Source organism: Stegostoma tigrinum, chromosome 7 (genome assembly GCF_030684315.1).
Source record: "Stegostoma tigrinum isolate sSteTig4 chromosome 7, sSteTig4.hap1, whole genome shotgun sequence".
Classification (NCBI taxonomy): Eukaryota; Metazoa; Chordata; class Chondrichthyes; order Orectolobiformes; family Stegostomatidae; genus Stegostoma; species Stegostoma tigrinum.
The window spans coordinates 77766624-77780561 of record NC_081360.1 but is presented as its reverse complement, the minus strand read 5'-3'; the positions used below and the strand labels follow the sequence as shown (position 1 = coordinate 77780561).

Genomic DNA, 13938 nt, shown 5'->3' with positions numbered 1-13938 from the left:
TACCCCTGCATTTCACATGTCTAACCTACACAGAGTCGCCCGTTATCTGAAGTCTTATAACTTGATTGAAGACTTCAACTTTGCGTTTCCTTATAAAAGAAAATTACTAATTTTCATCATGTTGTACGTGGTTTGCTTTTTTTTGAAGAATTAAATTCCTTAAAAAGTCATGAGCCATAGAAGAGGTGGTGCATAGTTATGTTGCGTTAAAATGGGGTAATGCATTCTATGACAATCTTGTTATGCCTAGCACATAAAACATATTTATAATTGACACAAAAATAGAAATTGCTGAAAAAAAACAGCAGGCCTGGCATCATCTGTGGAGAGAAAGCAGAGTTAATGTTTTGGATCCAGTGACCCTTCTTCTGTGTTGTTCTGCTTTCAATCCACAGATGCTGCCAGAACTGATGTTTTCTTTTTCTGGCAATTTGTGTATTTGTTTCTAATTTCCGGCATAGAGTCATATGGACATGGAAACAGATCCTTCAATCCAACTAGTCCAAGGTGACCATGTTTCCAAACTAAACAAGTCTCCATCCCTGGACTTGCCTCATATCCCTCTAAACCTTTCCTATTCATGACGTTATCCAGATGCCTTTTGAATATTTTAACTGTACCTGCATTTGCCGCTTCCTCTGGCAGTCCCCTCCACACATGAACCGCTCTGTGCAAAAAAAATTGTCCCCATGTCCTTTTTAAATCATCTATCAACTTAAAAATATCTTCCCTTGTTTTGAACTCCTCCACCCTAGGGAAAAGACCCTCGCTATTCACCTTATCTATACTCCTCATGATTTTATAAACCTCAATAAGGTCACCCCTCAACTTCCTATGCTCTAGTGAAAAAACGTCCCAGCCTGTCCAGTCTATTTTTATCTCTCAAATGCCCCATTCTCAGCAACTTCCTGGTAAATCTTTTTTGAACCTTCTCTGGTTTAATAATATCCTTTCTATAACAAGATGACCATCACCATCTCCAGTTCTTCCGTTTTTTTCATGATCGACATATTCTTGTCAACAGGTTCCCTGGCTCAGTTGTTGTGCATTTAGTTCTTTCTTTTTTTTCTCTCTCTGGTTCTGCAAACAAATAAAAACAACTTTTGGATCTAGTTTCTCTTTGAAAATATTTCTACTTCTCGAGGTGGATTGGCACAAACGTAAACAGTAGATCATGTTGTCCTGCATTCTGGAAAAATTAACTCTAAAGGATGAATGATTTCTTGACAATATCATATTCCTTAATTGCTGTGTTGAACATAGTTACATTTGATTCAAAATTGATCATGGAATAGTCTTTTTTTCTGCAAGAACCATAAAATATGTTGGTAAAGTTATGCAGGAATTCAAAGCAATGGTCAACTATTTCATTGCATAAGACCTTTGTGGCTTGATGTTTCAAAACAAATTTGCATAAGAAGTCAATGTAGCATTGTTTCACATTTATATAAATGCACCAAAAATTTTTGGGGATGCACAAAATACCTGCAACCTAGAAATTCAGCCCCATCAATCCATGCTCCTCATTAGCTGAGTCTCCTCCTGGTTTCCGTGCCTAGCTCTGTGAACTTAAGTTTCTATGTCCTTCTTCCTAATATGCTTATCCAGCTTTTTCTCTAATGCATGTCAGCAATTTATCAACCAATTCCTGTGGTAGTTAGTTTCACATTCTCACCACTCTTTGGATAAAATAGTTTCTTCTGAATTCTGAACATATTTGTGACTATCTTAGATTAATGGCTCCTAGTTTTGCTTGTCCCCACAACTGAAAATACTCATTGTGCATACTTTTTTTCAGAATCTTAAATCATATTAAGGATCATGTTCGGATCACCCTTGTGCATTCTTTTTTCAGTGAAAATGTCTATTCATCCTGGCTTGACAATTATGAGGTTAGATTTCTTGCACCATTTTTATTTCTTTTCACCCTCTTCGGTGCCCTTACATTCTTTTCGTAAGTTGTGGCCAGACTGTAGGAAATCTGGAAGGTTAGGAATGCCATCTTGACAGAAGTGCAATAGACAGGCATGATGTGCTTTAATGATAACAAATTTCACAAAGTAACTTGGAGAGGTAACATTTTGCAAGTCAGAAGCAAATATCATCATAATCATGTTCGCAGATGCAAGCTGTGTTTGTGATAGAGTCCTCTTTTCTGTACTAAGTCCATAGGCCTGCTCAATTAGAAGCTGTAGATGCTAAACCATTCATGGTCTTAACAAGAAAAGCCATTTATCTTGATAACAAAATTTAGTTATTGCATGATAACAATTGGTATAAGGTTATATTGGCGAGGTAAACAATGTGATTAGGATTATCTAGAGACAGAAATGAGACATATAACCCTCTTGGAGTCAAGGTTTCATCTTCTCAATTCTCCTCCAAAGACCATTTTACATCGTTGGAATAGGTGGAGGCTAATGCAAATTGCAATACTAACTCTTTCTGAATTATTATATTCTATAACATTCCTCACCAAACCTTATTTCCCTGCATAATTAACAGCTTTTTCATTCAAGTTTGTAATTAATTTTAGTGCTTTTTGTCTCCACCAATGTCTCTGACTTCACAACTTTGAGGCCACAGGGCTTAGTTAAGCACAATTCTGTTGGAGTGCCTCATGTATTTTTGATGTTCTTCTCAATGCCTGAATTTATGCTAAACTCAGTACTTAGTCAAAGATTATGTTTTGAAAGATCACAAATTTGAAGATATGGTTAGGCTTCAACCACACAAGTTTAATTGAAATATTGGGGACATTGCCATGAATTGTGTCTTAGGTCACAAAAAGTGGAACGGCAATAGTACAGAGTTACCGATTATCATTTAATAGAATTTAAGCTTCAAAAAATAATAAAGAGGAAAGGTAAAATTTTGCTCTTGTTAGCTCATTATCTGGCATCAAAGACAAATCCGCTGTGTAAAATTGTACAGTCTGTTTTTGTTGTCTGAATAACTTCAAAGATTCATCGATGACCTCATGTGGGTTGTATGACTCAATCTTGCTCTCAATACTTGCTCCTTTAGGAAAACTTTGCTGAATGTTGTCATCTGAAGGCTCTTCACTGATTCTATGACTAGAAACAATTCCATAAATCCTATAAAATTATAGGGTTTCTATGTGATGATAATACAAAACAATTTTCTTAGAACATAGAACATAGAACAGTACAGCACAGAACAAGCCCTTCAACCCACAATGTTGTGCCGACCATTGATCCTCATGTATGCACCCTCAAATATCTGTGACCATATACATGTCCAGTAGTCTCTTAAATGGCCCCAATGACCTTGCTTCCACAACTGCTGCTGGCAACGCATTCCATGCTCTCACAACTCTCTGCGTAAAGAACCTGCATCTGACATCCCCTCTATACTTTCCACCAACCAGCTTAAAACTATGACCCCTCATGCTAGCCATTTCTGCCCTGGGAAATAGTCTCTGGCTATCAACTCTATCTATGCCTCTCATTATCTTGTATACCTCAATTAGGTGCCCTCTCCTCCTCCTTTTCTCCAATGAAAAGAGACCGAGCTCAGTCAACCTCTCTTCATAAGATAAGCCCTCCAGTCCAGGCAGCATCCTGGTAAACCTCCTCTGAACCCTCTCCAAAGCATCCACATCTTTCCTATAATAGGGCGCCCAGAACTGGACGCAGTATTCCAAGTGCGGTCTAACCAAAGTTTTATAGAGCTGCAACAAGATCTCACGACTCTTAAATTCAATCCCCCTGTTAATGAAAGCCAAAACACCATATGCTTTCTTAACAACCCTGTCCACTTGGGTGGCCATTTTAAGGGATCTATGTATCTGCACACCAAGATCCCTCTGTTCCTCCACGCTGCCAAGAATCCTATCCTTAATCCTGTACTCAGCTTTCAAATTCGACCTTCCAAAATGCATCACCTCGCATTTATCCAGGTTGAACTCCATCGGCCACCTCTCAGCCCATCTCTGCATCCTGTCAATGTCCCGCTGCAGCCTACAACAGCCCTCTACACTGTCAACGACACCTCCGACCTTTGTGTCATCTGCAAACTTGCTGACCCATCCTTCAATTCCCTCGTCCAAGTCATTAATAAAAATTACAAACAGTAGAGGCCCAAGGACAGAGCCCTGTGGAACTCCACTCACCACTGACTTCCAGGCAGAATATTTTCCTTCTACTACCACTCGCTGTCTTCTGTTGGCCAGCCAATTCTGTATCCAAGCAGCTAAGTTCCCCTGTATCCCATTCCTCCTGACCTTCTGAATGAGCCTACCATGGGGAACCTTATCAAATGCCTTACTGAAGTCCATATACACCACATCCACAGCTCGACCCTCATCAACTTTTCTCGTCACATCCTCAAAAAACTCGATAAGGTTTGTAAGGCATGACCTACCCCTCACAAAGCCGTGTTGACTGTATTTGATCAAGCCATGCTCTTCCAGATGGTCATAAATCTTATCCCTCAGAATCCTTTCTAACACCTTGCAGACGACAGACGTGAGACTTACCGGTCTATAATTGCCAGGGATTTCCCTATTTCCTTTCTTGAAGAGAGGAATTACATTTGCCTCTCTCCAGTCCTCAGGTACGACTCCAGTGGAGAGCGAGGGTGCAAAGATCTTCGCAAGTGGCGAAGCAATTGCATTTCTCGCTTCCCAAAGCAGCCGAGGACAAATCTGATCCGGGCCTGGCGACTTGTCAATCTTAATGTTTGACAAAATTTTCAGCACATCAGCTTCGTCTATCTCTATCCATTCCAGCATGCACACCTGCTCTTCAAAGGTTTCATTCACTACAAAGTTTGTTTCTTTCGTAAAGACAGAAGCAAAAAACTCATTTAGGGCTTCCCCCTACCTCCTCAGGCTCCACACACAAGTTCCCTATGCTACCCCTGATCAGCCCTACTCTTTCTTTGACCATTCTCTTATTCCTTTCTTATGCTAGTATTGGTGATATCAATAGATTATGAATTTTGTAACAGATTGTTACAATTATAGATTATCTACAGACTCCATTATGGGTCGAGGAAGCTCAATTAAATCACCTCCCAGTTGCTTCTTCCCTGATTTGTTGATCACAATTTATTCCTGGTGCAATTGTTCTCTTGCAAATAATTGTAAACTTTGTCTCTGCAAGGATATTGAGATCAAGGCACATATATAGATTCAAAAAATTAGAAGTGCTAATTATGCATTATGTAAGCACATTACTCTCTTGTGCTCAGAGATAGTGGGAACTGCAGATGCTGGAGAATCCAAGATAACAAAGTGTGTAGCTGGATGAACACAGCAGGCCAACCAGCATCTCAGGAGCACAAAAGCTGACGTTTTGGGCCTAGACCCTTCATCAGTGCTTTTGTTTTTAAGACTCTCTTGTGCTCCATGTGTTATAGTGTTACATGCAACATGTTTTTTGACTCTTGAGACTTATTTTGTCTGGGGCATGTCGTCTCACCTTTGTCGGTTGTGACTTCTGTTTTTTCAGCCTTTGTAGTTGATATGATAACACAGTGAAACTCATGATTATTAAGCTTAAAATATATTAGATATCCAAGTTCTGTTAAACTCCACTCAGTTGAATCAATAATTTTCCTCAGAAGTTCCCCAGGACATTTCTTTTTTCTCCAAGTGATGGAGATTCTATTATATAACATTTAAGTCTGAGACAACTTTTATCCTCTTGCAGCTCTGAAGCTATGTCTTTCTGTACATTTTTTGGAAGTTACCTATAGTTTTACACCTACAGGATTCTTTTATCATGTATGGACACAATGTCTGTTAGGTTTCCTTGTTCTATAGCACTGAGATATTACCCTCGGTACATGATATTTTGCTTACTCAGAGTTGGCTTGTTACATGCTTCTGCAAAGTGTTTATACATTTTAAAATGGGTAAGTTCCATTTCTCTCATGCAGTAAGATTGTTATTTTTGCTCAGGATTTGTTTGATTCTTTCTGGTTTTTGATTTTCAGGACAAATCCTTTCTGGACTGCATTAGGTTTAGGTTTAGGTTTAGGGTAATCATTCTGACAATGTCACTCAAAATTCCAAACATAATCCTGACTGCTAGAAATCCGGAGGTAAATGTTTAAACCTAGAGTACAGCATCACAAGGAAGAGTGAGAGGTGAATTGAATTATTTTATTATTTGGTGTTCTCTCCTGCACACAGGGTTCGAGAATCCCTACAGTGTGGAAACAGGCCAATCAGCACAAATCCACATTGCCCATCTGAAGAGCATCTCGCCCAGATCCATCCCCCTACCTTTTCCCTGTAAGTCCACATTTCCCATGGATAATCCACCTAAGTTACACACCCCTGGACATCATGAGAAATTTAAAGCTACATTTGTATGCTCTTTTTTAAAAAAAATCGCAATGATGTCCAATTTTAAATGGACATCAGGAAGTTCCTTACGGTCCAGACAGACAAGTGTTTATTACTGCATTCAAACAGGGGATATAATGTGCAACAAAGGAAGGCAATTACAAATTGCTCAAAATGAAAGATATCTGAATTAGAGGATGTGAATGTGGGAGGTATGGTTAGTGCGTTTGCAGATGACATCAACATTGGTGGAGTAATGGACAGTGAAGAACGTTATCTCAGAGTAGAACAGGTTGATCAGATGGGCAAGTGAGCTGAAGATTGACAAATGGAGCTTAATTTAGATAAATGTGAGGTGTTGCATTTTGGTAAGGCAAACCAGGCCAGGACTTATACACTTAATAGGATGGCCCTGGGGAATGTTACCAAACAAAGAGATCTAGGAGTGTAGATGCATTGTTCCTTGAAAATGGAATCACAGCTGGACAGGGTGGTAAAAAAAGTATTTGTCATGCTAGATAATAAAATGTGAGGCTGGATGAACACAGCAGGCCCAGCAGCATCTCAGGAGCACAAAAGCTGACGTTTCGGGCCTAGACCCTTCATCAGAGAGGGGGATGGGGTGAGAGTTCTGAAATAAATAGGGAGAGAGGGGGAGGCGGACCGAAGATGGAGAGAAATGAAGATAGGTGGAGAGGAGAGTATAGGTGGGGAGGTAGGGAGGGGATAGGTCAGTCCAGAAAAGACGGACAGGTCAAGGAGGTAGGATGAGGTTATTAGGTAGGAGATGGAGGTGCGGCTTGGGGTGGGAGGAAGGGATGGGTGAGAGGCTTGTCTACTTTGGTCAGAGCATTGAGTACAGGAGTTGGGATGGGTTGTTGCAGCTGTACAGGACATTGATGAAGCCACTTATAGAGTAGTGCATTCAATTCTGGCCTCCTTACCATAATAAAGACATTGTTACACTTGAAAGGTATCAAAAAAGATTTACAAGGATTTTGCTGAGATTGGAGTTTGAGCTAAAGGAAGAGGCTGAATAAGCTGGGGCTTTTTTTTCCCTGGAGTGTTGGAGGTTAAAGTATAACCTTATAGATTTTCATGAAATCATTAAGGGCATCGATAGGATGAGTAGGGGACTCCAAAATTAGACGGCATAAGTTTAAGGTGAGAGGGAAGAATTTCAAAAGGGACCTGAGGGGTAACTTTTTCATGCAGACTGTGGTGCGTGTATGAAATCAGTTACCAGTGCAAGTGACGGAGGTGAGTACAACTACAACATTCAAAAGATACCTGAGTAGGTAGATGAATTGGAAGGGTTTAAGACAGATATGGGCCAAATACTGGCAAATGGGACCAGATTAATTTAGGGTATCTAGTGAGCGTGGACTGAAAAACCTCTTTCCAATTTGTACAACTCCATGTCCAGTTCAGGTTCCTTCATTTGGCTGTACACAGAAGTCCATTCTGCAGGAGAACATGAACAGTCAAATTAGTACTGACAGCAGAGGTGTTGTCAGCTGGGAACTGGTTACATTCTGTCATATGAGTAGCGTGAAGCTCCTTCATCAGAAGCCATTGTATTTTCTAGTGGATAATCGTCGAGTAATGTGCATCATGTTGAAACATAACAGGCTTTCATGGTCTGCTATGTTCAAAATTAGCTGAGGTAAACATCCTGCCTATTAATTCTATGTATTGGCTTGGCTAAAACATTTATGATACATGCATTTCACATTTCAGTAGAAAGATGCAAGCTTTTTGTCCTTCATAATTTGTAAATCTTCTGGAGGCAGCTACCTTGCACATTGTGTGTAAATAGCAGCAATTTAAAACATTGCCATGGTCTTTTTTCAAGAAAATTCAAGCAAGAGAAAATCATTTGCAAAATAATACAAATTTTCTTTCATCATGCCCGACAATAATTGTTTCTGTCTTACGTTTCCTTCTATGTATGCTGCAGATCTTTTCATTGTTCAGTCTGTGGTAGCCGTGACAAATTTATTTCCCTTCTGCTTTTTTTTCCTGGGTCAAATGTTTCTTTATCAGCCTTTACTTTGAGCTAATTAAGCACGATTCAAGCACCGATCACCATGTTGTATGTTGTGCATCGACAGTTTGTGTTTTTGGTAGAATACAGCCACCAAATATGCTTTCTCTGCTGGATATAAAGAGCTTTCCAGTTGACAGCAATGAGGCTGAACCATTTGTGAATCTTAACAAGAAGAGGCACTTCTCTTAATGACTAGATGGAAGGCTGAAGATTACTGCTCGAATCTCTTTGTCTTTCAATCTGAAGAAGGAAAACCAATGGCGACATGACTGACTGGAGAGAAGGCCACACTGTAAAGCTATCGCATGCATTGGGCATCCTGAAGTATTTGCGTGTCAGACATCCAAGCCTCGGCGGAGACGCGCTGTCACTCTCTGTAGATTCAGATGAATCTGATTGACAGCGATTCCAGCAACACAACATGCTCAGCAGCATATTCTGCCAGAATTGCAACCAGAATCAGAAAGGAATGAGCATGGCTCCTGGCCTAAAAATAGTCTGGGATAGTGGACATAGAAAGCTTAGGGTGGGAGTGGGGGCAATTGCAGGTGCTCATGTGGAGGATTTGCAGAGCACATCGATTGGATGGAGTTCGAGTATACAAGTTGAGGCACACAAAGCAGCCCTGAAAATAATTCCCATTTCCTTGTAATAAGTGTTTATAAAGCTTGCGTAAAAGTAATTTCTGCCAGCTGCCCACTACCAATGTGCCAATACCTTTATTGTTTTGCTTATGACTTGCTGAGATAACCAACCCGCTATTATAGGAATTAGCTTGGGGATGAGTGAAACTGTTGTGCTCTTGCCACCCAACGTACATTTCATATCTCCCACCAAAAACATATCCCATGAGAAGCATGTAATATTCAGTGTGGAGCTGGGGGAACACAGCAGGTCAGGCAACATCAGAGCTGCAGGAAAGCCAACATTTCAGGTCAGGACCCTTCTTAAGTTCCCCGAAACTTCACCTTTCCTGTTCCACAGATACTGCCTGTCCTGCTGTGTTCCTCCAGCCCCACACTGCTATCTCTGACTCCAACATCTGTATTTTTTATTATCTCTGAGCATGTAATGTCCAACTCAGTTTATTACAATGTTAGTTATAGGTAGAGTTTACACCGTCTCGTTAGACATTATTGTTGAGACTGTCGAGCATCAAAAATGAAATGCCTGATCCAATAGAATCTAACGAGTGACTCCTCGATACTCTCTCCAACACTGTGATATTATCAGGTTGTGTGAAACTCAATGTAATTTTGAACATTAAATGCTCCAGAACCTTTAACATAAACAAAACTAATGAAAGAATTTTCTCAGGAATGTTTTCAAGTTAACTATGCCTTTCTGTCTAAAATCAATGGTGTTTATGGGTCTGCAATAAATCAGCAATATTCATTATAGTTGTAGACAATCTGTTTTGCGAGTTTGGAATTGATGTATCAGAAGTAAATTGAGACCAAGGAATATTTATGAGTAACCTGATCAGGCTGTTGTGATGAATATTTAAGTTAATTACAAAAGCTTGTTCGGTCTCTACGAAGAGTTCATTGTGCAAGCTGTATTTTGAACAGCTGACACAGCATTTCAACAGCTAGCAGCTAGTTGTGGTGGAATCCATTACTTCTTGTATGTAACTTGTGCCGTAAAGCACTCAAAATGTTCCAACCACACACAGTTCCAAGGTGTCGATATGTTTAATTCTGCTGAACAATCGGGCAGAGCTTGTTGCAAAATTTTCAACAAGTCACACAATAGCACAAAGAAGTTATAGAAGTAGACAGGTGCTGAACTGTTGAAAAGGTGACTAAACGAATCTGGGTCTGTAGATTCAGTGAGAAATTGAGAACAGTTGAATGTATGTATGCTTTTCGAGGCTTGGGAGAAGTTTGAGAAGTTAGCAAGCTAACTGATGTTAGAAAATAAGTTTTGAAGTTGGGTGCCATTAACAGTTCAGTAGAGTGGAGAGTGATGGGTGTGAAATCCAACTAAGCCAGTTTAGAACTTTGGAAAGAAAAGTCCAGGGGTGCTAATAACTTGGTACAGCTGTTTATGAAAAGCTGGTGTTGAGTAATTGCTGGCCTGAAGTTTCCAGTAATCCAGGGAAGTATGGCCCCAGGAAAGGATGATAGATCAGAAAGTGAGCAGTCATTGACAAAATTTGTGATTCAGCAGCTTTCAAGGAAGATCCAAAATTAAATTTTCAAAAGAAAACTTGTAATCCTATGCAGAGGTTAAAAGGTTCTTGATACAATATTATTAACATCATGGTATTGCTATGGATTATGTCTTGGCTGCACTTTATACTTTATAACATCCAGAATTAACATGATGTTACAGACAGCTGCGATGAAACAACCCATAGGCCATATCAAGTGGTATCATACACCATGACTAATTCACCCAGCCTGCACATCCCGAGACATTATGGACAATTTAGCACAGCCATTCCACCAAGCTTGTACATTTTTGAACTATGAGAGGAAATAAGCGCACCCAATGGGAAACCATGTGTCCTGCAAACACAGAGAAAATGTACAAACTCTACACAGGCTGTTGCTCAAAGCTGAAATCCAACCCAGTTCCCCAGAGCAGCAAGCCACCAGGCTGCCCACAATGCATGCGTAGGAGATTTCATTACCCTTCTAATTTTGGACAATAAATATTATCATTGTTCCAAACTATGGAAATGGGTGGTTTATTCTCTTACCAAGTCATGAGATTACTCACTTTATCTACTATAAAAATAGTTACTTGTCCTCAGCCGGATTGAAATATAAATTTGGCTGCCTCGTCTGAGATCAGAACAGAATATCGTAATTAACTCATTCTTTTGCGAACTGTAACTTTCCTGTACATATATTTATTATTCATGTGAACTCTTCATTACTTTGCTGATCTTACAGCAGCACTGCAATGGTTACATCCGTCACACTATTTTTAATTTAGAAATAGACTGAAGTGAGAAATCTGTGACAGTTGTTATTCTTTCATCTCCGGTTATGGTAGGTACATGTCATGCATATTGAAATTCAGAATTTAGATTGGTGTTTTATTTTTGGTCTCTCACCTTGCCAGATGTCTTCTCAGATCCGGTGGACTTGTAACACAGCATTAATCCCCTTTAGAATATGTTGTTATGACTGACACCACACAATTTGCTCAAGCTTATAGATGCCAAATTGCCTTACTTCCTATATTAGCCCTCTGTGCTCAGTGGCACATTCTTTTGTTTTGTACTGCAACAATATTGCCCAGAAGTTCATCAAGTGCTATTTTTCTGTGAGAACAAGCATAGATTTTGTACCACTGAAATAGTATGTGTCTTTCTTTAACTATTGTTAGATTGGGGTGGTATATGATTTTAAGAAATGGTTTAGTCTGCTGTCTATCAGCTACATCTCATTATTTGGAGCAAATAGCCAATTCAGTCATGGTGGGTCAGTGGTTAGCACTGTTGCCTCACAGAAGTAGGGACCTGGGTTCAATACCAGCCTTAGGCAACTGTCTGTGTGGAGTCTTCCTGTGTCTACATGGGTTTCCACCAGGGGCTCTAGTTATCTGCCAAAGCCCTAAGTTGTTCAGGTTAGGTGGATTGGCCATGCTAAATTGCTCATCGTATTAGGAGATATGTAGATGAGGTAAATTATAGGGGTATGAGTCCCGGTGGGATGCTCTGAGGGTCAGTGTGGAGAGGTTGGGCTGGAGGGCCTGTTTCCACCCTGTAAGGGTTCTATGATCCGCTTTCCAGGTTTCGCCACATGTTGCTAAAACCAACATATACATTTTTAAAGAATGAAGCCTAGGTGGCTGATGCCCCACACCTTTTATCACTGTAAATGTGAAACATAGTTTTGTTTTTATTTATTAAAATACATTTTTGCTTTCCTTTGCTAGGCACTGGACACCTAGAATTTACATGTCCTGTGAATCACTTTGACTGCATTGGGACAAGACGATGTATTCACATGAGCAAACTCTGCAATGGCGTCAATGACTGTCTAGATGGACTTGATGAAGGATCCTATTGTCAAGGTAAAGGTTCAATGAAATACTGTTACACCCTTTGAGACCAAAATTAGTGATTGAATGATGTAGTGAAGCATATTTAAAGAAAAGCCTGTGTTGCCATGTGTTTATTTAACTTGACCCATGCGCCCAATGTGGCAACTTTGTATAATCTCAAGTCTTTACGATTGAACTTGTGAATGTTCTTAGATTTCTCACTAGCTGCTCTTCATCTTGGCCTTTACTGACACAAATGTCTACAACTATAACAATAGAAAATGCAATAGAACAAAGTTGACATCAAGCAACCTATAATATCTACTTTTCCAGACAAATTTAAACCCTAATTTTACCCCAGATAACAAGGTGTAGAGCTAGAGGAACACAGCAGGCCAAGCAGCCTCAGAGGAGCAGGAAGGCTGAAATTTCGGGCCTAGAACCCTCTTCAGAAAATGAAGTAGGGTCCAGGCCTGAAACGTCAGCCTTCATGCTCCTCTGATGCTGCCTGGCCTGCTGTGTTCGTCTAGCTCTACACCATGTTATCTCAGATTCTCCACCAACTGCAGATCCTACGATCCCTGATTTTACCTCACCAGGAATAGGATAGTAGGTGCCTTTAAGCAAAAAATGATCACGCACATACCCCAAGTTATGCACATTAATTATACTTTCCAATGGTTCCAGCAAAACAAGCTGAAGGCTAGTGTTTTAAATGTTGGGCCGTTTGAAACACTCAAGACCAGTAACCTCTGCACAATTAAGTTTTTTTTAGGGTTTACCAGTATAGTACTGTCGCTTTGCTGCTTTGGCTACATGTCCTGGGTGACTTTAGGCATGAATAGGCATTCTGAATGAGTGATGAAGGGTTCGACATGTAACATTCTGAAAGGACAAAGAAAAACAATGTTTCAGATCCAGGCATGAAAAAACAGAAAAGAATGAAAGAACAAATGCAAATATTGGTGATGTGATGGAAAACTGGAGAAACTAACTGACAAAGAAAGGATAATAGTGAATTCTCTTCATGATTTTAAAACTGTTTCCTTCAATAGTGCTCCCAGTTCTGACAAAGGGTTAGCGACCTGAAATTCTGACATTGTTTCTCCTTCCACAGTTATTGCCAGGCAATGAATACAAGCAATTTTCAGTTTTTATTTCATCTTTGGAAAATTCCCCAGTGCTTTGCTTTTGTATTTACATAATTTTTAACATCTTGGCATGTTCCAAAGAATTTTATGGCTTGTTAATTGTTTTTGATGTGTACTATAAATTGTTATATAGAAAACATAGCAGTTAACGTTCATACAATAAGGTCTGGCAAAGTGCAACAAAAAGCCTAGGCAGTCCTTGAAGACAAAAGCAAAGTTCAGGGGATGCCGAAAATCTACATATCAACAAAGTGCTGGCAAAGTTCAGCAGATCTGACAGCATCTATGAAGACAGAAACAGAGTTAATGTTTCGAGTCTAATGACTCTTCTTCAAAATGTAATTTTCTGTTTTCGACTGTAGTATAATATTCTTGGCCTTGTTGTGTTTCTGAAGAATATTTAGAGAAACTGCTGA

At 39.8% G+C, this 13938-nt stretch overlaps 1 protein-coding gene across 1 annotated transcript in view; it reads left to right on the top strand.

Annotated features, from left to right (window-relative positions):
- Positions 1 to 13938, top strand: part of LOC125454115 (low-density lipoprotein receptor-related protein 1-like) — a 1886982-nt gene that overhangs the window by 510782 nt on the left and 1362262 nt on the right. Inside the window, exon 3 of the mRNA XM_048534492.2 lies at positions 12264 to 12401. Within this exon, the coding sequence (XP_048390449.1) occupies positions 12264 to 12401 (138 nt within the window). The remainder of the gene's footprint in view (positions 1 to 12263; positions 12402 to 13938) is intronic.